At 41.6% G+C, this 24,247-nt stretch overlaps 1 protein-coding gene across 2 annotated transcripts in view; it reads left to right on the top strand.

Moving 5' to 3' along the window:
- ano6 (anoctamin 6) overlaps positions 1-24,247 on the top strand; it is a 173,567-nt gene that overhangs the window by 26,784 nt on the left and 122,536 nt on the right. The window contains exons 2-3 of one of the 2 annotated variants that reach the window (XM_073059718.1): positions 16,010-16,089; positions 16,879-16,926. In XM_073059718.1, the coding sequence (XP_072915819.1) occupies positions 16,010-16,089; positions 16,879-16,926 (128 nt within the window). The remainder of the gene's footprint in view (positions 1-16,009; positions 16,090-16,878; positions 16,927-24,247) is intronic. The other variant, XM_073059719.1, reaches the window with a different exon arrangement.

Here is a 24,247-nt window from a genome sequence, read left to right on the forward strand (position 1 = left end):
AATATTCATGTATATGCACCTTGTACTACTCAAACAGGGCTGGAAAAAAGTCATCCTCAATCCTAAGAAACTGCCTGAGAAGTTGATTCTCTAACTCATAGATCCCAGAGACAGAATTCTCTGAGATTTGCGAATTGGTTCCTTGGACAATCAGATTGAAGATGGACAGACCCAGGGGCTGATTGGAGATTTTGAACAGGGGAATATGGAATGGAATTGTGTGGAAGAATTTTTGCTGCTGACAGGTGTGCAATGTACTCTGCACTGGTTAGCACTGATATCCCCAATGAAACGTACATGCCAATATGTTAAGCCATCTATCATGTTTGTAAGACAGAGTGAATTAAGCGTACTATGTAAACCACATGTCTTTGAAGTTTAGGATAATTAACATCATCAGGCCCTCTGCCACTGAGAATGTGAAGAGGGTAAGGGGTACGTGTAGAGGGGGTGGGCGAGGGGTAAGTGTGGCAAAATATGTAGACAGGACAAGAGAGAGGTACGTCACTGGGGAAGTAAGAAGAGGTAGCTAAAATAAGGTGCCAGGCCAGACATGGAGACCACAAGAAAAAGGGAACCTGTGACCACAAGACAATGTGTTTGGCAAAGTATTTTGAGCTATACCTATTTCCAGTGTTTTGAAGTGCGTCAGTATTAATTCCAAGTATTACGCTTGAACCGTTGCTAATTCTGAGTATTTCGCATGCTTAGCTATGCAATAGCCAATCAATTGATGAATTTGAATCGGTAACCATATTTGCGAGTGTAGTACCCTGCTTTTGGGTATAAGTATGACCTTTGTAAACCGACAAATTGGGAGTTGGCTACCTTACGCCCGAAGTGCATGGGGCTGCGAACTCCTCTCTGAATAAAAACCGTTTCAGAGGTAATTTTGTGTCTCTGGTGTTTTTCCTCAACTGAGCAGGTTAATAATTTCAGGTTGACAATCACTCCACAATTCCTTGGGACTCGTTACGGAACAGAAATCGGTGTAAATGTTGTAGCTATGAAACGGGTTGAAGGCTGAGAACCCGAGGTTCATGAATCACATCCTGACGCACCAAAGCCTTTCCATTATTCTCAATGCATTATTGCTAAACTTTATAACAGAATTACCTGTTATAGAGTCGTAGAAAAGTACAGCACAGAAACAGGCCCTTTGGCCCATCTAGTCCATGCCAAATCATTTAAACTACCTACTCCCATCTACCTGCGCGGGGACCGTGGCCCTTCATACTTGTACCATCCATGAATCTGTCAAAACTTCTCTTAATCATTGAATTCAAGCTTGAATGCACCGCTTGCACTGGCAGCTTAATCCACGCTCTCGTGATTCTCTGATTGAAGAAGTATCCCCCTCATGTTCCCCTTAGTCTTTTCATCTTTCACCCTTAACCCATGACCTCTAGTTGTAGTCCCAGAAAACCTCAATTGAAAAAGCCTGCTTGCATTTACACTATTGTATATCCCTCATAATTTTGTATTCCGCCATCAAATCTCTCCTTAACATCACCAGTGTCAGAAGAGAAGTTAAGGATGGGAAATACATGCAGGTGGACATGGTAGAATTGACAGTGCCTTGGGGAGATCTGTTTGAGGAGGCATTTGAGTGTTGGAGGACCAGATACCAGGAGCTGGTAGAGCAGTGCCAGAGAGAGGGATGGAGGGAACGATGGGAGCCTGTAGAGGTGGGGTGTAGAGTAGGGGTCTCAAACTCATTTTAGGTCACGGCCCGGATTGGGCAAAATGTGACTTCATGCGGGCCGGATCAGTTGTGCACGCGTGAACGCACACGCCCGTGCTCCCACAGCTTTCGTTGCCTTCGTTTTATCAAACTGCTCTCGTGTGTCTCAGTCTCTGCTATAAACTGCAAAGTGTTTCACTTTACAAATTCCGTTTCTTATGAAGAAGATTGCCGAGCAAGCATTATTTTTGTGATTGGTATTAACTTACAGTCGTAGGCTGCAAGAAAGTTGTGATGAGAGAGAAAAAAAAACGATGCTATTTTGGCTAAGTTTGTTTTGGGAGCCACACCCTTTCCATTAATAAACCATTTGAAATCGAACATTAACAGACACAAATGCAGACCTAACGAAACAAATTGTAAATGTAGGCTACACAACTGGACCTAATTTTTATTAGCCTGCTTCCAGCAATCAAACTCAGACAATGAACACAGTTAGCCTCTAATTTTTTATCACATTTACAATAATAGAATAGTCAGAAAATGAATGAATCACAATCTTATGACACTCAATATTTCATAATGTATTCTGCTTATATGTCGCAGTGCATCGAACAGTGTCACTCATTTTTCACTTGCTGCTTCCAGACACCTGACGTCTCTTGGCTTTAACCAGCCTGTCAACATCAGGAACCAGTTTCTGGGCAGTTGTGATTTTCATAATGTCACTTAGATGTCTGTGTGTCAGCTGTGAGCGCAGTTTGGATTTGTTAATGTTCATTATGGAGAATGCCTGCTCACAGAGATATGTTGTCCTGAACATGCAAAGTATCTTTGAGGCAAAGTCTGTCATCTTGGAGTACATCGGTCCCAGGTATTGATAGAATGAGTCCAGACCCACAGTCTCAAATTTATATTTCAAAGCTGAGTTACACTGAATTTCAATTAGTTCCATTTGGAGTTCCTCCGGCACATCTGATGCTGCGTTGATGGCAAACGGCGAGCAAAATAGTGAGAATTCCTTCTCGAGCTGAGTGAAGGCTTGGAAACGTTTCTGAAACTCACTTTTCAGCCATGATATTTTGTCCTTGTACCTTTCCATGTTGTCATTATTCCCATGAGCGACACACATAGACTGCAAAGAGGGGAAATGAGCTGGGTTGCTCCGGGGTAGTTGCATCTCCCACAGGCCTAATCGAATTTTGAAAGGCACGAATGCTGTCGTAGTATTCCGTAACAAGTTTGTTGCGGCCTTGCATGTTAACATTAAGCACATTTAAGTGCTCTGTTATATCCACCAGAAATGCAAGATCATGAAGCCAGTCTGGGTCATCCAACTCTGCCACTGGCTTCCCTTTCTCGTTCATGAATAGTCCAATTTCCGCACGTAATTGAAATAAACGTTTGAACGTAACCCTTCTGCTCAACCAGCGGACTTCAGTGTGATAGGGTAGGCTGTGTCCAATATTACCTTCAGAGAAAAGAGTGTCAAATTGCCGATGGTTGAGTCCCTTGGCTCTAATAAAATTAACCGTTTTGATTACTACATTCATGACATTGTCCATTTTCAGGCTTCTGCTAAATAACTCTTCTTGGTGTATAATACAATGAAAATTCTGGAATTCCTGCTCTGGATTCTCTCTGAACTTTCTCTCTGAGTTTTTCAACAACACCTGCCTTTTTCCCGACCGTGGACAGTGTACTATCTGTTGCCACACTGACAGCGTGACTCCTGTCAACCCCCAGTCTGTCCAAGGCCTCGACGAGGCTGGAGAAAACGTCGTTCGCCATTGTGGTGTTTGTCATGGGCACCATCTCCACAAACTCCTCGGTGACGGTCAAAGATGCATCAACACCATGAGTAAATATTCCCAACTGAGCTACATCAGTCACGTCGGTGCTCTCAATAATTGCAATAGAGAAGGCAATAAATGACTTCACTTTGTCTTTTAGTTAACTGTTCAAATCTCCTGCAAGGTCCCCGATTCTCTCTGCCACAGTATTTCTTGACAAGCTGATATGACCAAAAGCCTGTCTCTTCTCAGGGCACACCAGCTCAGCCGCTGTCAGCATGCATGCTTTGATGAACTCCCCCTCTGACGCAGCAGCTATTTTGTTGGCAATAATATATCTGGCCTTGACAGCTCCATCTTGAGTCTCTCGACTTTTGGTGAACACTGATTGCTGTTTTTTCAGAGCTGCTTCAAGCTGGTGTACGTTTTGCGTTCTGAGTCGTCCTGCGTACTTTTCATATTTTTCTCTGTGTGACGTCTCATAGTGTCGTTTGATTTTGTACTCTTTTGCCACAGCCACTTGTTGTGAGCATATCAGACACACAGGTTTGCCGTTGACCTCACAGAAGAAAAAATGATCTTTCCAATCATCGTTGAATATTCGACCTTTGATGTCAGCTTTTCTTTTCTTGGAAAGCATTTTGAACCACAGCAGCAAACAGTTTCAGCTTTGTTGCGGGTGTTACTTCCCTGAGTACTCTGTGTGTTTATACTGTGTCTGACGATGTACGTGGGGCCCTAGTGGTCTTCAGTGCAGGGTGGTAGGTGCTTATGCACAGTGGGTGGTTAACTGCCACCTATTGTACGGCTGCCGTACTGATACATATTAAATGGTCGTGAATATACTTTTTTTTCCCCAAATCATCCCGCAGGTCGGATTGGACCCCTTCGCGGGCCAGTAGTTTGGCACCCCTGGTGTAGAGGTTTCGCTGGCTGCTTGCTGTGCAGAACCTCCTGTCTCCTTGACAGTACAGGGACTGCAAAGAAAAGAGCCATCAGAACTGCCACAGAGGCTACTGAACGGGCCTCCACGTGGCTATTGGTCCATGGACCAATGCTGCTGAGACACAAGCCAGGGCCTGATCAACCCCGGCTGGGCGCAAGTGTCTGATGCTGAATGACCCAAAACTTTTGATGAACCCAAGTTACATCACTGATGATGGATCCCATCACATCCTAGGATGTATCTCAGCACCTAAGTTCAAAGTAAATTTATTATCAAAGTACATGTATGTCAACTTATACAACCCTGAGATTCATTTTCTTGTGGGCATACTCAGCAAATCTATCGAATACTAACTGTAACAGTTAAGGAGCAGAAACTGTTGTAACACCCTGGGAAAGGTCTGACTGCAAATGTAATGGTCTTTCTGCAGAAGCAGTGTTTGGGTTATGGTTAGAGATAACGGGTGCTTTGTAATGTGAGCTGTCCAGCGAGGGGAGGGTGTTTCCGTGCTGTGTGCCTTACACTGAGGTGATCTGGGTCTTTTGTTCGGCGGAAGATGGAGAGAGAAGATGCCAGAAAGGAGAGGTGGTAGACACCAGAAAGGAGTGGACTTGGAGTGGGGCCGGGAGATGACGAAGCCCGGGGAAATCGATGGGAAGTGTGAGCTCCAATGTGCATATTAGACTGTTTCATTAAAACGGGCCCATTTCTTTTTGTTTTACTTTTCTAACCCTTTAGTCAAATTAGGAATTATAAAGCTGAATCATTTAATTGCAAATGGCATACTCTCTGTTATTTCGTGGGACTGATTTGTAACAGGGTAACAGACAGGAGGTTTTGCACCTCAATCTCATACGTTTGGTGGGGCCAGAGATTGTCTTCCCCAGACTTACGTAGCCGACAGAACCTAAGGGTAGTAACTGTTCTTGAACCTGATGGAGCGAGTCCTGAGGCTCTTGCACCTTCTACCTGATGGCAGCAGTGAGAAATGAACATGGACTGGGCGGTGAGGATCTTTGATGATAAGCCTATATGCCAAAGTGATCATAAGTGCACAGGACGAAATGAAATTGTGAAAAGAATTTTATTTGAGCATTGGTCTGCCAGTTCCAGACTTGCACAGCAGAATTACATAGGTTTTGTAGTATTCGCTGGGTTAACACCAAAGCAGAAATTATTTTGACCAGAGCAGCTAAACCATATAATTTTAAAGCCGCATTAACATGCACTTTACCATAATTTGGATTTGATTTTTGTTTGTTTTCTTGTACAGTGAAACTCTTCTTTAAAGCCATGCCACTTTCAAATAGAAAATTGCAATTCTTTGATAGATAGGGTAGTGAAACGTCGGTTAGGCTGCACATTATTACATGCTGTTTGGTTCTCCACATTGCAGGAAAGATATGATTGTGCTGGAGAGAGTGGAGAGGAGATTCACCACGAGGTTGCTTAGGTTGGCAGAGTTTAGCAATGAGAAGAAATTGGATTAGCTAAGGTTGTTCCCCTGGTGTGAAGGAGGCTGAGTGGTGACCTGAAAGAGATGATATAAAATTATAAAAATATTACCTTTTTTGGGTGGCAGGATGGAGATGTGTCTGTACTAAAGAAGGTGTAAAGTGCTCTTTTCCTCCACCAGCCTGCAGGTCACCCTTGGGCAGTGTGTAGCAGCTGCTTAGCCCTCTACAATCAGGGTCACGTGAAGCTATGGGAGCAGGTGGTGGATGGTCATATGAGCAGCTGATGTATATCACAGGTCCTGGTTGTGCGACCATTGAAGCCAGGCAGACAATCTCTGAGGAGTATTGATATTGGTTGGGATCACCCATCTTGTAAAGTCTCAGAAGAAGGTAATGACAAACCACTTCAGTAGAAGTTGCCAAGAGCAATCATAGTCATAGTCCCTGTTCACCCACTTCATACGACATATGATGATAAAGATGATTATCTTTTTAACCCATGGTAGGGGCATCAAAAATTAAGAAGATAGAGCTTTAAAATGAGAGGATGTTTTAAAGGGGGTTTGCATTGCTGATCTCTGGAACTCACTGCTGGAGGGGTGGTGGACAGAGGTATAATCATTAGGGGCAGCACAGTAACATAGTGGTTAGCGCAATTGCCTTACAACTCCAGCGATCACCCTTCGGGGTTCAATTCCCACCTCTGTCTGTAAGGAATTTGTACCTTCTCCGTGGGAATGTGTGTGTTTCCTCAGGGTACTCTGGTTTCCTCCCACATTTCAAAGATGTACGGTTAGGGTTAGTAAGTTGTTGGTGCTGGAAGTGTGGTGACACTTGTGGGCTGCCTCAGGACAATCCTCACTGATTTGATTTGACACCAACGATGATTTCACTCTATATTTCAATATTTCGATGTACATGTGACAAATAAAGCTAATCTTGATATTCTTTATAGTAAGAGACATTTAGAAAGACACCTAAATCGGCATGGCATTGAAGGAGAAAGAGATCTAATAAGAGCAAATAAAATTAATATAAATGGGCAAAAAGGTCAGCATAAATGTGATGGGCGAATGGACCATTTCTGTAGTGTACATCTCTGACTCTAAAGGTTGATTTATACTTGTGCATCGCATCTACGCCGTAGGGTGATGTGCACCTCCCCAAAAAAGTAACTCATGCGTCGCGGCGACGCAGACAGCAACAACTGTGATTGGTCCACTTGGTAGCATCGCATTTCCAGTTGCTAGTCTGTACACCAATGCGAAATAGATGAACCAAATCGTCAAATCTACCTGCCGAGATGCGAGAATGTTTGAAATGCATTTCCTTGTCCATGTCTGTCACAAAGAAACTCAACACAGTGGCATAGAAACCCCACCGCCATCTAGCGTTTTGGCGCACACCAACGCATGCTCGCTACGGCGTAGAGCAACGCCAAGGTGAAAATCAGGGCTACAGCGTAGGCTGCGGCGTAGCCCGTACGCACAAGTATAAATCAGTCTTTTGAGTCACTGAATACACTGGATAACAAAAGTTTTTTTTTCCAAAATACTTTTAGGTGTATCTTATAGATGGGGCTGCTGATCATGAAAAACACCATGAAATTTCCCTATCACGCTCCATGTTTTTGACCATGAAGTGCAACTTGTCAGTAAAGATTCATTTTCTGCGTTCTCATTTAGACTTCCTTCCTGCAAATCTTAGTGTTGTCAGTGACGAGCATGGTGAAAGGTTTCACCAGGACACTGTGATAATGGAGAAACGATATCAGGGCAACTGGAATCCATCAATGCTGAATAAAAACACAAAATGCTGGCAGAACTCAGCAGGCCAGACAGCATCTATGGGAGGAGGTAGTGACAACGTTTCGGGCCGAAACCCTTCATCAGGAGTGGCTCCTGAAGGGTTTCGGCCCGAAACATTGTCACTACCTCCTCCCATAGATGCTGTCTGGCCTGCTGAGTTCTGCCAACATTTTGTGTTTTTATTTATTTCCAGCATCTGCAGATTCACTCGTGTTGTCCATCAATGCTGGCTGATTATTGTTGGGTACTTAAGAGAGAAGTCTCAGACACTGAGTACAAATAAAAGTCGTCAACAATTGAACTACTGCAAATCATCAGCACCGTTGTGCAATTAAACACATTATATTCAATAAAAGTAAATTTATTGTTTCTCCAATTTCTTAGATGGTACAAGTAGTCTGAAATTATATTTGTGTTTAGCTTCAAGCAGAATATCTTAAAAAATAATCTTGGGAAGTCACATTTCCAAAAAAAGTAGTTGTCCAGTGATATTAGTTAGGAAGTAGAGACCCATTTTGTTTCTTGATTAGAAGTCAGCTCAGGTAGACCGGACCATGACCAATCTGAGCCTGATTACCTATCATATCTTTTTCATATCTGACCTGACCCACAGGCACTGGCAAAAGAGGGAACAAGACACCCTTATATTCTATACTAACATACGTTTAAATTGATCAAGTTTGGTTATGTAAAGAAAGTGGTCCTGACCTGGGGGCGGGACCAGAAGGTATTGTTTATGTGAACATGTTACCAGAATCATCCTCACCATTATATGCCATGTCATTAAGACGTGGGCGATCATGGTCTTTGGCCATGATTGTTCTTGGTAAATCTTTCTACAGAGGTGGTTTGCCATTGCCTTCTTCTAGGCAGTGTCTTTACAATTCGGGTGAGCTCAGCCATTATCAATACTCTTCAGAGCCTCGGGTCAGTGGTCGCATAACCAAGACTTGTGATATGCACCATGTGCTCATACGACCATCCACCACCCACTCCCATGGTTTCACATGACCTTGGTCCAGGGGGTGGGCTAAGCAGGTGCTTCCCCTTACCCAAGGGTGATGCACAGGCTAGCAAAGGGAAGGAGCACCTTACACCTCCTTAGGTAGAGACTTATCTTAACCCCGCCACCCAGTTATCAGAATATATTTTGAATGAAACTGGAGATGTAGTCAATTTTCCTTGGGCTTGGATTGGATTGTCCAGAGCATTGAACTAAATTTTAATACCTGCTTACGGTAGTTTGATTCTTTGCACTTCCTTTCAAATTGTTCCTTCTTGCTTATTATTTTTTGCTTGTTATCAACTCCATTCTTTTAGTAATCATCATTTTCTTTATCTTTGATTTGTTTCATGGTATAAGTCTTTTGGTACATTTCAACATTTCAATAGGCCTGGAATTTCACACTGAAGGAAAGTAAATAAATAAATCATAGAAAAGCAAAAAATACAGATGCTAGAAGTCTGAAATAAAAACTGAAAATACTGGAAATACCCAACAGGTTGTGCAGCATCTGTGGAGGGAGAAAAGCTGAGGTGGCATTTTGGGCCAAAGATTGTTTTGTTGAAACTTTCACCTGATTAAGACTCAAAGGAAAAGTTGACTCAGTTTCTCTCTCTACAGACACTCAATGTATTATCAGGATTATAGTCTCTCTAGCAACCTCTGAATTTTACCCTTTGGCAGCTTCAGAATCTGTTAATATTATGTGGTGTTCACATGAGCAATGACATCTTCTGGTGGCGTGGAAGCATTTTGGAATTTTTTCAATGTTAAGACATTCAAGATTGAAGATTGTTTAGTCATTTCCAGTACACAAGTGTAAAGGGGAACAGAATGTTACGCCGGATCCACTGCAGCACAAGAAAACACCATAAGATACAGAAGACAATAATAAAACAATGCAATATGAATGCATAAAATTGCTTGTATACATAGATTGATTGGATGTGCATAAAGTGACTCTGGGCACAGGAGTGTCTGTATATAAGGTGATGAAGTTGTGGTGGGGTGGGTTAGTGGGTAGTCCTTGCATGGATGCTGCATAACCTCCTCCCTGATGGGAGTGGGGCAAGCTACTGCCACCAGGCACTGGCCCCATTCAGGGTAACTAAAGCAAGGCACATACTATCCAACTGTGAAGAATTATTTATCAGCAAATCTTAGTAGCTTACTGTTCTTAACAAGTTTATTAAAATCAAGCGTGCTACCAGAGAAAGGTGGCGGAGTGGAGATACATCTCTACCAACAGAAGTGTAAGGTGTTCCTTCCCTCTGCCAGCCTTGGGCAAGATGTAGCACCTGCTTAGCCCCCGATCAGGGTCATGTGAATCCAAGGGATCAGGGGGTGGATGGTCGTATGGGCAGCTGGAGCACATCACAAGTCCTGGTTATGCGACCGCTGACGCCAGGCAGACAATCTCTGAAGAGCATAGATAATATCTGGGGTCACTGGTCTTATAAAAATAATGTCTAGGAGAAGGCAATGGCAAACCATTTCTTTAGAAAAATTTGCCAAGAACAATCATGTTCATGGATAGACCATGATCGCCCACGTAATACGACATGGCACATAACGAACAAACGAACTACAGATATACTTGCTAATGTTGCTGGTAAAATCTAGACAAAATGTAATTGTTAGAGAAAAGATTTTCTTCTGGAATGCTAACTAGATACTGCATTTGTAATTTGTCTTGTTTTAGCTGTTATTTGTGGCTAAGAAAACTGTCCAACACATCACTGGCACCAGCCTACCCACCGTCAAGCACATATATACAGAAAGGTGCTGGAAAAGGGCCAGTAACATCATGAAGGATCCCGTACACCCTGGTCACGGACTGTGTGTCCCACTGTCATCAGAGAGGTGGCTACAGAGCATTCACACCAGAACCACCAAACTTAAAAATAGTTACTTTCCCAAGCGGTAAGGCTGATCAACACCTCCACCCATTGACTCCACCACAACTTTATTATTTCCCATCATTCACCTTATGTTCAGCCTAGCGTCACTTTATGGACATACAATCATGTATGTATTTATATTACTTGTGTGATTTATTATTATTATTTTTTGTTCTTTATCTTCCGTGGGTTTTTTGCACTGCATTGAATCTGGAATAACAACTATTTCGTCCTCCTCACATTTGTATGCTGGAAATGACATTAAACAGCCTTGAACCTTGAACCGTGACTGTGTGAAAGTTCCAGCTTTTATTGATGAATCCATAAAACCGTTACAATATCAGTTTATAATTGTACATTTTCTTTCTTGGATCACAAGCTGCTCAGCTAACATGACATCACTGGATTATGGAGGTCTTTTAGACTGAAGTGTCTGATGGGCATCACTAAATCACGGTGTTATTCACTTTAAGGTAGCAGCAGCTTCTGTCAATCACCACAGAACTCAGCCACTTGTCTTTTAGCCGAGTTTGAATCTACACTAATTATTATCTAATCTCTTGGTTATCTGCCTACAGATTTATTATGCCATTTGTTATCACATATTTTTGCATTATGCATGTGCATATCAACTACTGAGTTGCCTGCATTTCATTGAAAAGTTTGATCAGACCATAAGACATAAGAGCAGAGTTTAGATCATTGAGCACACCGTGTCTGCTCCACTACGCGGTCGTGGCTGATTTATTTTTTCTGTCAGCCTTGGTTTCAATGTTTAAGAGAAATTTGGATAGGTATATGGGGATATGGGGGATATGGTCTTGGAGCTGCTCGATGGGAGTAGGCAGTTTAAATGGTTTGGCACAGACTAGATGGGCTGAGGGGCCTGTTTCTGTCCTGTATTTTTCTGCGACTCCATGACTCCTGCCTTCTCCGTGTAATCTTTGACACTGTGACTAACTAAGAACACATGAAACCTCTGCTTTAAATATACCCAATGACTTGTCCTCCTCAGCTGCCTGTGGCAATAAACTACACAGATTCAGCAACTTTTAGCTAACAAAATTCCCTCTCATCTCTGTTCTAAAGGGAAGTCCATTTATTCTAAGGCTGTGCTCTCTGGTCCCAGATTCCACTATTGGAAACATCCTCTCCACATCCGCTCTATCTGGATCTTTCAATATTCAGTAGGTTTCAGTTCTTCTATAGTCCAGTGAGTAAAAATTAGCTTTATTTGTCACATGTATAGTACTGTGCAAAAGTCTTAGGCATATATTCCATGTTGCCCAGTCTCATCCATTTATAGTTTGTTCCGGTAGCCAATTTCTCACCATATGGTCCTGGTTCCCCAACCACTGCTGCGGGCCTTGTTAATCTGGGCGATGTCCAAGCCAGCATGACTCTACTTGTTCTTGTCACTCTCGTCTGGAAGTTTTTGTAGGCAGATGTAACATAAGCGTGAGTCCAGCCCAAGACTCCTACTGGGCTGCCACCAGCAGGACCTGAACCCCGGATCCCGTGCCCGGGATTCTGCAGGCACGTGGAAACCACAATGAGGACACAAAGAAGGCTGCAACATCCAAGTATCTCCAAAGAGTGAGCCAGGTCCTTAAAAGCCAGCTGAATGGGAAGAACAATATCAGAGCCATCAGCACTTTCCCCCTACCAGTCATCAGGTATCAGCCGCAATAGTGTGCTGGCCAAGGAACGAACTGGAAGCTGCTGACATCGAGACCCAGAAACTTCTAACAATACATGGAGGTAGACCCGCCAGACTTGGAAGTGTGAAGGCCACAGCCCTGGAAGAAATGCAAAGCGTCCATGAGTGTGTCAGGAAGATGGCCCCTAAGGACGACCTCCTAGGAGAGTACCTCAGACAGCAGGCAGGGGACATGGAAACGGAAGTGGATGAAGCAGAGCCAGAGGACCAGGGGCCATGGCAGGACAAACCACTGCATTGCCAGATATCAGAGGTGCTGACATAAGAAAGTCCTACCAATGGCTGGAAATAACAGAGCAGAGGGACAGCATAGAGGTGCTGCTCCTGGCTGCACAAGAACAGGTGCTGAGCACAAGAGCAATAGAAGCCAGGGTCTATCACACCAGACAAGACCCAAATGCAGACTGGGCAAGGAATCCGCTGGAACCATCCAGCACATAGCAGCAGGGTGCAAGATGCAGGTACGAACAGCATACATTGAACGACACAACCGAGTTGCAGGAATTGTGTACAGGAACATCTGCACTGAGTATGGACTGGACATTCCCAAGTCCAAACGGGAAACACCCGAGAAGGTAGTGGAGAATGACAGAGCTGAGATCCTGTGGGACTTCCAAATACAGACTGATAAGGTACTGGCCAACCAACCGGACATAGTGATACTGGACGAGGAACAGAAGAAAGCAGTAGTAATGGATGTGGCAATCCCGAAAGACAGTAAAATCAGGAAGAAAGAATATGAGAAGCTGGAGAAATACCAGGGCTTGAACGAGCAGATAGAGAGGGTGTGGAAAGTTAAAGCCAGAGTAATCTTGGTGGTGATAGGAGCATTTGAGGCTGTGACACATAGACTGGGAGAGTGGCTCCAACAAATCCCGGGAACAACATCTGAGATCTCGGTCCAGAAGAGTGCACTACTAGGTACAAGGATACTGAGCCGAACCCTCAAGCTCCCAGGCCTCTGGTATAGGACCCGAGATCGAGGAGAAAATGCATATACTTACCACCCATAAGGGGAATCATGGTTGGTAAAAGAGGAATGGAGAGGGAAGGGAGTGCGAAGCACCAGAGAGACATTCTGTGATGATCAGTAAACCACTTGTTTGGAATCAAATGGCCTTGCCTGGTGTCTCAGGGCTGGGTGTACCTGCACTCGTGCCACACACTGCCCCTGGCATTCCTTCTCTGCCTCCTGTCCCACACCCTTCTCATGGCACACCACCCTCACCATTCCCAAAATCCTTTGCTCCCATCAGATTTAATTGTCCGCTCCATGTTGACAAATACAGTACTGTGTCTTAGGAACCCCAGCTATATGTATCTAAGTCTTTTGCACTGTACTGTGCATCGAAACATACAGTGAAATGTGTCATTTACATCAAATTAGCAAGGATTGTGCTAGAGGCAGTCAACAGTGTCAGCGTGGCTTGCGAAGAATTTCTAACCCTAAGCATGCATCTTTGGAATACGAGAGGAAACCGGATCACCCAGAAGAAACCCAAACAGTCACAGAGAGAAAGGACAAACTCCTTATAAACAGTGGCAGGATTTGAACGCCGAGCAATCATTATTGTATCTCTATTACACTCACTGTTCCCCTACCGTGACACCCTACAGGCTCAGAGCCAGCAAATTTCATTCCCAGGATCCTTCTCGTAAACTTCCTGCAGACCCTGTCCAATGCCAGCCCATCCTTTCTTAGACATCGTCCCAAAACTGCAAGAAATACTCCAATTGTGATCTGACCAATGGATTGTCAGGTTGAAGAATCAGACAAAATCACATTTAGAAAGCACAATTGTATTATTAGTGATCTGCCTGAACCATTTAGCCTCTGTCCTAGTTCACTTCAGTTAATCATTTTGTCAATATGTACAAGGATGTTGAAAACTGAAAGAAATCTTAAGCATTTATGTGTTGTCAACTTTCTTGCCAACTACAATGTTGTGAAGAATATTTCTAGAGAGGGGCTTTGTACACTGTCTAAATGTTGAACTTGCTGCTCTTCAAGACCTTGGCCCCAATACATCCTTATGCAATTGGATCCTGGACTTCCTTATTTGCAGACCCCTGTCAGCTTGGATTGACAACAGCATCTCCTCCACAATCTCCATCAGCACAGGTACACCACAAGACTGTGTGTTTCGCCCCCTGCTCTCCTCACTTTACACCTATGATTGTGTGGCTAAGCACAGCTCCAGTGCCATATTCAAGTTTGCTGATGACACCACTGTCATAAGCCGAATCAAAGGTGCAGAAGAATCAGGTTATAGGGGGGAGATTGATAATCTGGCTGTGGTACCGTAACAATGTCACTCACTCAAGGTCTGCAAGGCCAAGGAGCTGGTTATTGACTTCAGGAGGAGGGAAACCAGAGGTCCAGGAGCCAGACCTTATCAGGAGATCAGAGGTGGAGAGGGAGAACAACTTGGTGTCCTAGTCCCAGCACATAAGTGCAATTACAAAGACAGCATGGCAGCACCTCTACTTCCTTCGGAGTTTGTGGTGATTCAACATGATATCTGAAACTTTGACAAACTACTATAGATGTGTAGCGGAGAGTATGTTGACTGGCTACATTACAGCCTGGTATAGAAACACCAGTGCCCTTGAATGGGAAATCACATAAAAAGTAGTGGATACGGCCCAGTACATCATGAGTAAAGCCGATCCCACCTTTGAGCACATCTACATGAAACACCGTAGCAGGAAAGTAGCTTCCATCATCAGGGATCTGCACCTCCAAGGACATGCTCTCCTCTCGCTGCTGCAATCAGGTAGAAGGTACAGGAGCCTCAAGACTTGCAACACCAAGTTCAAGAACAGTTACTACCCCTCAACCACCAGGCTCTTTAACAAAAGGAGACAATTCCACTCAACTTCACTTGCCCCATCATTGAAATATTCCCACAACCAAGGGACTCACTTTCAAGGACTCTTCATCTCATGTTCTCAATATCTATTGTTTATTTATTTATTATTATTATTTATTCTTTTTGTATTTGCACAGTTTGTTGTCTTCTGCACTCTGGCTGAACACCCTAGTTGGGCAGTCTTTCGTTGATTCGGTTATGGTTATTATTCTATAGATTTATTGAGTATGCCCACAAGAAAATGCATCTCAGGGATGTATATCATACTGTATATGTAACTTCATAATAAATTTACTTTTGAACTTCAAAAGAACTTTTTGAACATTACTGGCCATTCTCCTCTGACCACTCTCATTAACAAGGTGTTTTTGCCCACAGAACTGCCACTCACTGGATGCTTTGCTTTGTTTTATGCACTACTCTGTAATCTCTAGAGATTGTTGGACATGAGAATCCCAGGAGATCAGCAGTTTCTGAGATACTCAAACCACCCCGTCTGGCACCAACAAGCATTCTATGGTCAAAGTCACTCAGATCACATTTCTTCTCCATTTTGCTGTTAGATATGAACAACATCTGAACCTCTTGATCATGTCTGCATGCTTTTATGCACTGAGTTGCAGCCACACGATTGGCTGATTAGGTATCTGCATTAACAAGCAGGTGTACAGATGTACCTAATAAAGTGGCCACTGAGTTTATGTAAATCCATGGTGGTTGTGTATATTGAAGCACCAAACTTCTTTCAGTCTTTAAATCTGCTTGCAGATTTAGCACCATTTGATTTGAGCATATCAGTAAAATTGTGTCTTTTTTTGTTTCAGGAGATGAGGAGTTTTGTGTGCAAAGTTACATGCCCAACTATGGAACGATGTGTGAACAAGAACAACAGATATCTGATCTGGTAAGGCAGCTTGGCAGCTCTAGAAAAACGGTGGAGACTTTCATTTCCATTGAGCTCTTTTGGGAGTGGTTGGACCATATGGAATAAAATTATTAAATTATTTATTGGTTTCTCAAAAGGTATTGTGGTTATTTTATACCTCATTGATTATTTCCCCAGTACAGTATTTCACTATGTGCCTCTGGTAACTGGGATAATCCCTCGCAAGATCAGAACCAGCACTGCCAAGTATGATGTGAGAACCACTGTTTTAATACTCTGATAATTCAGGGAGTACTCTTCTCATTTTTATTTCCATGGAAGGCCGATTTTGATCATCTTTTATTAATCTGTGTGACTGGTAAGAATAGATAGAATGAATTCTGTTAATATGCTGCACTCCTCCTTGATATTACTTCAGGAGGAAATAGTCTCAGTCTCGCTCTTTCTTTCTCTTTCTCTTCCCCTCCCACTCCCCCCCCACAGAATCCAGTTTTCAAGAAATGATGCATGTTGCTTAATACCCGGTTTTAAAGGTCCATAGTTTAGTAAACAGTCTTTAAGTTATCTAATCACATATTGAATATCATTGACTATAACCAGTGATGGAATTTAACAGTTCTTCTCAATATCTTTCCTGATGCAGGATCTAGATCTAACCGAAGATATTAGTAAAATAATTATATTGTAGCTGTGTTTATCAAATAAAAATGTGCACCTATACAGCAGATTACTGATGTCACTTCTCAATAAGCAGTGCATAAATGTATTGTTGAATATGTGTAACCCTTTCTCCTGTACCATTAACAGGGTCCAGTTCATAAAGAGTCCTCTTGTTTAGTTGGTTCTGCATATGGGGTAAGATAGTACTGCATGCACACGTGCATTCCTATGGAAGTTTGTGGGAAATGGAATTCTTGGTTAAAAATTCAACTTGTACACTAAGTAGTTGCCAAACAATATTTAACACTGAACATATTGAAGATCCTTGCTCTGCATAAGGTCTAACAGGAAACTGTGAAGATTACTTTCTGTGAGTTTGCAATACTTTTTCTTTCGGTTCAAAAGTCTAAATAGATCCTGAAATTAGAAAGAGTCATGGCTTAGGAAAAAGTGAGACGTAGGTCAGAAGGAGACTTCTCTTAATTATCTTAGCCGTGGGGTGGCACAGTGAGGTAGTGGCTTGCACAACACTTTACAGTACCAGTGATCCAGGTTCTACTGCAGAGAATCCCAAAATGGCCAACATGTTTGATCATCCTGTAGACCATGTTGTGAATACTTCAATTTTCTCCCCCAGCCTTTTACAACAATATTATTATATTGAAAAAAATAACTTCAAGCTTGATCAGAAACGGCCAATTAATTTGGACATTCTGCCAAAAGTTATACTCCTTAAAATTCTTAAATTCTTAAAAGGAAACCAAAATTTTTAGATCATAGATTTTTGATGCCCTTACTAATCAAGAACCTATCAATACTCAATGACTTGTCCTCCACAGCCATCTGTGGCAGTGAATTCCACAGATTCACCACCCTCTGGCTAAAGAAATTCCTTCTCATCTGTGTTCTAAAGGCACATTCTCCTGTTCTGAGGCTATGGCCTCTAGTCCTTGAGACAACTGGAAACATCTTCTCAAAGTCTGCTCTAACTAAGCCTTTCCATAGTCAGTCTGTATCAATGAGATCCCCTGTCATTCTTCTAAACTCCAGCAAGTAGAAACATAGAAAACCTACAACACAATACAGGCCCTTCGGCCCACAAAGCTGTGCCAAACATGTACTTACTTTAGAAATTACTTCATAGCCCTCTATTTTTCTGAGCTCCATGTACCAATCTAGGTGTCCCTTAAAAGACCCTATCGTATCCACATCCACCATAGTCACTGGCAGCCCATTCCACGCACTCACCACTTTCTGCGTTAAAATCTCCTGACATCTCCTATGTACCTACTTCCAAGCACTTTAAAGCTGGGCCCTCTCGTGTTAGCTATTTCAGCCCTGGGAAAAACCTCTGACTATCCACATGATCAATGCCTCTCATCGCCTTATACACCTATGGGTACCAAGTATAGGCTCAGAACCATCAAATGCTCAAATGTTAACCCTTTCATTCCTGGGATCATTCTTATAAACCTCCTCTGGACCCTCTTCAATGCCAGGACATCCTTTCTTAGGTCCCTTTTGATGACTTGAATTTCCCAAACGTTTATTGTTAAATACTTGTAGTTGCCAATTTTTAAATTCTAACTAGTTCCCATGGGTATATACTGAAACTGTTTCTGTTTTAAAATACTAGTTTTCCCACCACAACAAGCCATAGTTAAAAGATGTTAAAGTGCTTCAGATATTGGATGTTACTTGAAAGCTTGTTTGCTTGAAGGTCTTCACAGGTCTTTTTCATAACCCTTTCAGAAACAAGCACACATCACAGTTGAGCTTGGATATACTGATCAAAACTTATTGAGTACATTATGATTCTTGTTTTACTTTATTACCAGGAACAATTTTAAATTCAGTGTTTATGTGTTTGGCAATTGCTATGGTAATCATCTAGAAAATCTTTTTAAGTTAACATTCTAAACCTTTACAAAATGATGAAATAAATGAAAATTATGTCAATGCTTAATTTTTTGATTAAAAAAATTTTAAATGACCACTTCACCAATTTACTAAGGAATTTGCAATACATCCTGGAAAGATTTGAATGATCAGCAGAATTTAATCTTCTGACTTTAGTGAGCAGCGTGGCATTTTAAACACAATCACGCAGTCACAAGTATTGGGTTTGATGCTAATGCTTTGGAACACGTGAAGAGACATGAGCCTGATAATATACACTGAAACAATTGCCATATTATTTTCAAAATCCACTTCTAGTTCAATGCTCTCAGCATCATTACAGAAAAGTCAAGTGAACATCAGAGTGCTGAAGTAAATATTGAATGAAAATCAAAGAAAAGTGCTGAGGTAAATTGAATGCAAAGCATACAAATTTCACTGTCAACTGGGAAACTCTGTGTGACTAGCAAGTGTAATTAAATTTTCTGTTTGGCCATAGGGTTATTCATTAAACAACCCATTGTATGATAAGAGGTTGCCAAGATGATTATGCCTTTTTTGACTATTAAAAGCAGAGAGAAATTGGAAAACATTTAAAATGTTTTGTACTATTAATTTGTTTATCTGGCAAGACAAAACAAGTTTTCTGTGCCCACAATCCCAGTGACTAAGAACAGGAGCCTTGCCAATACTTTTTTTAGAAGGGAGGATCCTTCAAAGGACTGAAACATGCTTTCATTATTGATTTGGAAGCAATTGCGAAAATATTAGTTCATTTGCCTTCTTGACAACATACAAGTTACCCCTTATCATGAGCTAACATTGTGATCTCCTTCAATCTTTCAATTGTGTCCCTGGGTGATTATATTTGTTACTCAAGCACCCTTTCCAGCCTTACCATAAGAACTGATTTAATCTTTAAAATCTTTAAGGTGCCATGGACTCACCTAGAACTGGGGCATAGCAGTTAGCACGACACATTTGCAGTATGGGCGACCAGCGGTTCAATTCCTGCCGTAGCCTGTAAGGAGTTGATACCCTATGACCACGTGGCCAGCGATTGCTCCGGCTTCCTCTTGCAATCCGAAAACATACGAATTGGTAGGTTCATTGGTCATTGTAAATTGTCCCTGATTAGGCCAGGATTAAACTGGGGGATTGCTGGGCGGCGAGGTTTGAAGGGATGGAAGGGCCTATTCCAAGCTGTATCTCACTACATTCCTGTACATACATACATACATACATAAATAAACAAACAAACAAACACATAAACTCATATTTTGAGAGTCATCAGTGTCCATCAACAATGCTGACAAAAAGCTGCCTGTGATCTCATCCTTGCCTTCAGTTTATAAAGTCTTCTTCATGGGAGTTGGGACATCACTTGCACACAATAAACAACTGGCGGTTCATTTGCAAAGTAATCTGCCGGGGGGAAAGCAGACATTCCCTATGACTCCCCATGTGAACCAGATCACTGTTTGCTCACACGTTCTGTCTGCATAAAACCTAGATACTTTTAGCAGGTTTCCATTTCCAAAGAGGAAATGGCACGTTGTTTTCGCATTCAGATGCATGCTGAACATTTAGGAATAAGAGGAATGTTATTTTAGTGGCTAGCATTTATAGAATGTTGGGAGAGGTGTAAAACTGATCTATGCAATTACACCCATCGCCTCCATTTGCAAAGGCCTAATTTAATTACAGTTGTTTTCCTTATTAAGGCAGCTTAATATTCTCTTCCTGTTAAAACAGCTTCCTGGCAGCAAAGCTTAACTTAAAACAGTTCATTTCCCATGTGTAACTAACAGAAACAATGGAAATTCATTGGTGGATCTGACACATGTGGGAGTTCTCCAGTCTTGTGATGAATCCCAGTCAAAGAAACAGAAGGAAGGCTTACATTGTTGTCAATACATAGCATTTCAAGTTCAAACTTGTGCAGGAGACTTGGAGTTAAAATTTACATCACTACAGCACACAAAATGATTCATAATTCACGTGACTGATATTTATTATTGGTATCTGTGACAAGCCTGTTGCTGAGTTCTCTCACAGATGCAGAAATCTTTCTTTTGCTCAATAATTGTGACTAAATTTAGCTTTGCCTCTATTAACAAAACAGATTCCCCCAGGGTAAGCATATTTGTGCATCATCAGTCCCAGATGTATGGTGCTATACAATGGGCAGTAAACAATGGTTCATTTCAGTGAGATGGTCATGGGTACTTGAGGGTCATGGGTCATGGTATACTTGATCAGAAATATTGATCTAGAATATCTTCAAATAGTTAAGAAATTAATGCATTAAATTGGATGCAGTGTATAAAATATTGACAGTGGACAACATGAAAAAATTGCATCAAGTGCGAATCTGAATAACACTGTCACTCAGTAGCCATTTCATTAGGCCCAGCCATACACCTGCTTCTCAATGCAAATATCTAATCAGCCAATCATGTGGCAGCAACTCAATGCAATAAAGCATGCGGACATGCTGAAGAGGTTCAGTTGTTCAGACCAAACATCAGAATGGAAGAAGAAATGTGATCTAATTGACTTTGACCATGCAGTGATTGTTGGTGCCAGATGGGGTGGTTTGAGTATCTCAGAAATTGCTGATCTCCTGGGATTTTCACACACAACAGTCTCTGGAGTTAGTAGAGAACAGGGCAAAAAACAAAAAACAAAAAAAAACATCCAGTAAGTGGCAGTTCTGTGGGTGAAAATGCCTTGTTAATGAGAGAGACCAGAGGACAATGGCCAGATTGATTCAAGCTGACAGGAAGGTGACAGTAACTCAGATAACCACGTGTTACAACAGTGGTGTGAGCATCTCTGAATGTACAACACGTCATACCCAGCAGCAGAAGACCACAGACATACACTCGGGTACAGGAGGTACCTAATAAACTGCCATGGGATTAACAACTCAAATATAAAGAATACATTAAAAGCATAAATAACCCTTTACAGTAAATTAGTTCAAATCAACTCAAGTCAAGTCACTTTTATTGTCATTTCAACCATAACTGCTGGTACAGTACATAGTAAAAATGAGACAACGTTTTTCAGGACCATGGTGTTACATGACACAGTACAGTATAGAAACTAGACTGAACTACGTAAAAAACAATACAGAGAAAAAAAACACACAACAACTATACTACATCACAAAATATTCTGAAGATTACTCCAGCCATAGTTTCTCTTTCCCTGGGGGTAACTGTCTGTAGCTGATAGAAGTTTGACTTAAGTCTACACTGCTATAAATATCATCCTTTTAGTCATAATGATAAACCACAAGATCACGGAACGATAAGAGAATTGGCCTTGTATTCTTCAAAAAGTACCACTGTCCAAAAACAGGATATATACTTCAGCAAACTATATAAAGACATTCTGATGATTAATTAAAATAAGTAAACAAAATTTAAATTTCAGGCAGGTTTAGTGCAAATATGTGAGTCTAAACATGTGTATGCCAAGACCGGTTATTTCTGTTGATTCTACCATGCAGCATTAACTTAATTCCTTAATTACTATTGCAAAATGTTATTACACCATAAATAAACTGGTGAAGTGGTCACAAACTACATGCAAATTAACAGCACAAAGTCATTATTATTCATATTTTGATAAGGCCAGTTAAAATTAGTCTGTTGTCTCTATGAAACCGTGTGGTATAGAAAGAGTCAAAATGGAACACACTTGGCTAACAGTATGCAAAATGTTTGTTTATGTTACCTGGCAACCCTTATTTTAGACAATTTAACAACTAAATATAATTATGACTGGCTTGTTTTCGCAGCCCAAGATATGGTCTCTCTGTGGCAATTCTTGGTTTCTCCCACTGAATGGGGAACAGTTCTAAAAGGAAGTTCTACCAGAGTGTTGAACAGTAAAAAGTGCCATTCTTCTCTGACCTTCCTCCATTACTTTGCCTTCAAAGGTCATGGCAGGGGTGGGGGTGGGGTGCTCATCAAAGAGAGATCTATGTCACACAGGTGTTTAGAGGGGTGAGGAGGTGCAGGATCAGCAAGAGGATATGGAATAATACTCAGAAAGAGGAACAGAACCTTGGACTATGAGTCAGTTGGTTTTTAAGTCATTCAGTAATGATGAAAAGCTGAAGAAGATAGATGCCTTGGGCACCCCAGCAGCTATTCCATAACTGATTAGGACCTGCTTCTATTTTCTTCTTTTAATTACATTTTGCACAAATGAGCCGTGTGCGTAGTTTGATATCACCTCACTCAGGTACTCATCCTCCTTCCCTTTCTCCCATAGTCCATGCTGCCCTCCTATCAGATTTCTTCATCTTTAGTCCTTTACACTTATCACCTCCCAGCTTCTTACTTCATCCCCTTCCACCACCCACTTAACCCCACCCCTGGCTTCACCTGTCACCTTTCACCTGCCAGACTACCATAAGATATAGGAGCAGAGTTAGACCATTTGGCCGATTGAGTCTGCCCCACTTTTTCATCATGGCTGATCCATTTCCCTCTCAGCCCCAGTCTCTCACCTTCTCCCCTTAAAATTTTACTGCTTTCCTGCTACTTGCCCCTACCTTCTTCTGTCTTCTTCCTCTTCCTTTCCATTTCTGATGAAGGATCTTGACCCAAAACATCGACTGTTTACTCCTCTCCATTGAGGCTACCTGACTTGCTGAGATTCTCCAGCATTTTGTGTGTGTTAACGTCACTGAATCGATACCATGTCAAATGACTGCAGCCCAGGCAATCATTTAAGCTCATACTGCCCCACCTAAAAATGGGCCACTAAGACCAAAGGTTGGACATTCCTGATTTGGAAAGAATGCAGTGAAGACTAATTAAAGCAGAAAAGTTGAGACAGTGTTAGATCTGGCCTTATCTCCTTTCATATGATCACTACTAATAATCACCCTAATGTACCGTTTTGTTGAATCATTTATACATTGAATCACTAAATGTTGTCAATCAATTTTTTTGAAAAATAAAATGAAAAAAGAGCAAAATTAAAATGACACTTGACTGTGAACTGTATGTAATTTCATGTGATACTGGACACAGATCAGCTTTGTATTTGTAAGCCTTGCTTTGATACTATGAAATCAAATGCATTGTTAGTAATATAAATGTTAATGTTGTCTGGTTCACTGTGTTCCTGGTTTCTGGTTGCTCCATTGTTTTTGTTGCTATTTTGTCCGATTTTGATAGGGGCGGCCTGCAGATAATGACCAACACAGCGCTAGACTGAACTGAACTGAACCGTACTGAATATGCCTGAACTCTTTCGATTTTGTGTTTTTTATTCTGTGTTTTTCACTCAGTTTTTTAACCATTTACACAATCTTTTTTTCACATGGTGAAGGGCTTGATGTCTTTTTTCTCTGAACGGTGTTTCTTTGTTCCGTGACTGTCTGTGGGAAAACGAATCTCAGGGTTGTATACTGCAAATGTACTTCGATGCTAAATGTACTTTGAATCTTCAAAAAAAATTTTAGATTAGTTGTAGCATCAACTTTAAGATCATCAACATCAGAAAATCTTGCCTGTTTAAATATTGTGAAGAGGAATTGTTTTCAAAGTTTGGATATAATACAGTATATACAAGATGTAACTCACCCAAT

This window comes from Hemitrygon akajei, chromosome 10 (genome assembly GCF_048418815.1).
Source record: "Hemitrygon akajei chromosome 10, sHemAka1.3, whole genome shotgun sequence".
In the NCBI taxonomy this organism is placed as follows: domain Eukaryota; kingdom Metazoa; phylum Chordata; class Chondrichthyes; order Myliobatiformes; family Dasyatidae; genus Hemitrygon; species Hemitrygon akajei.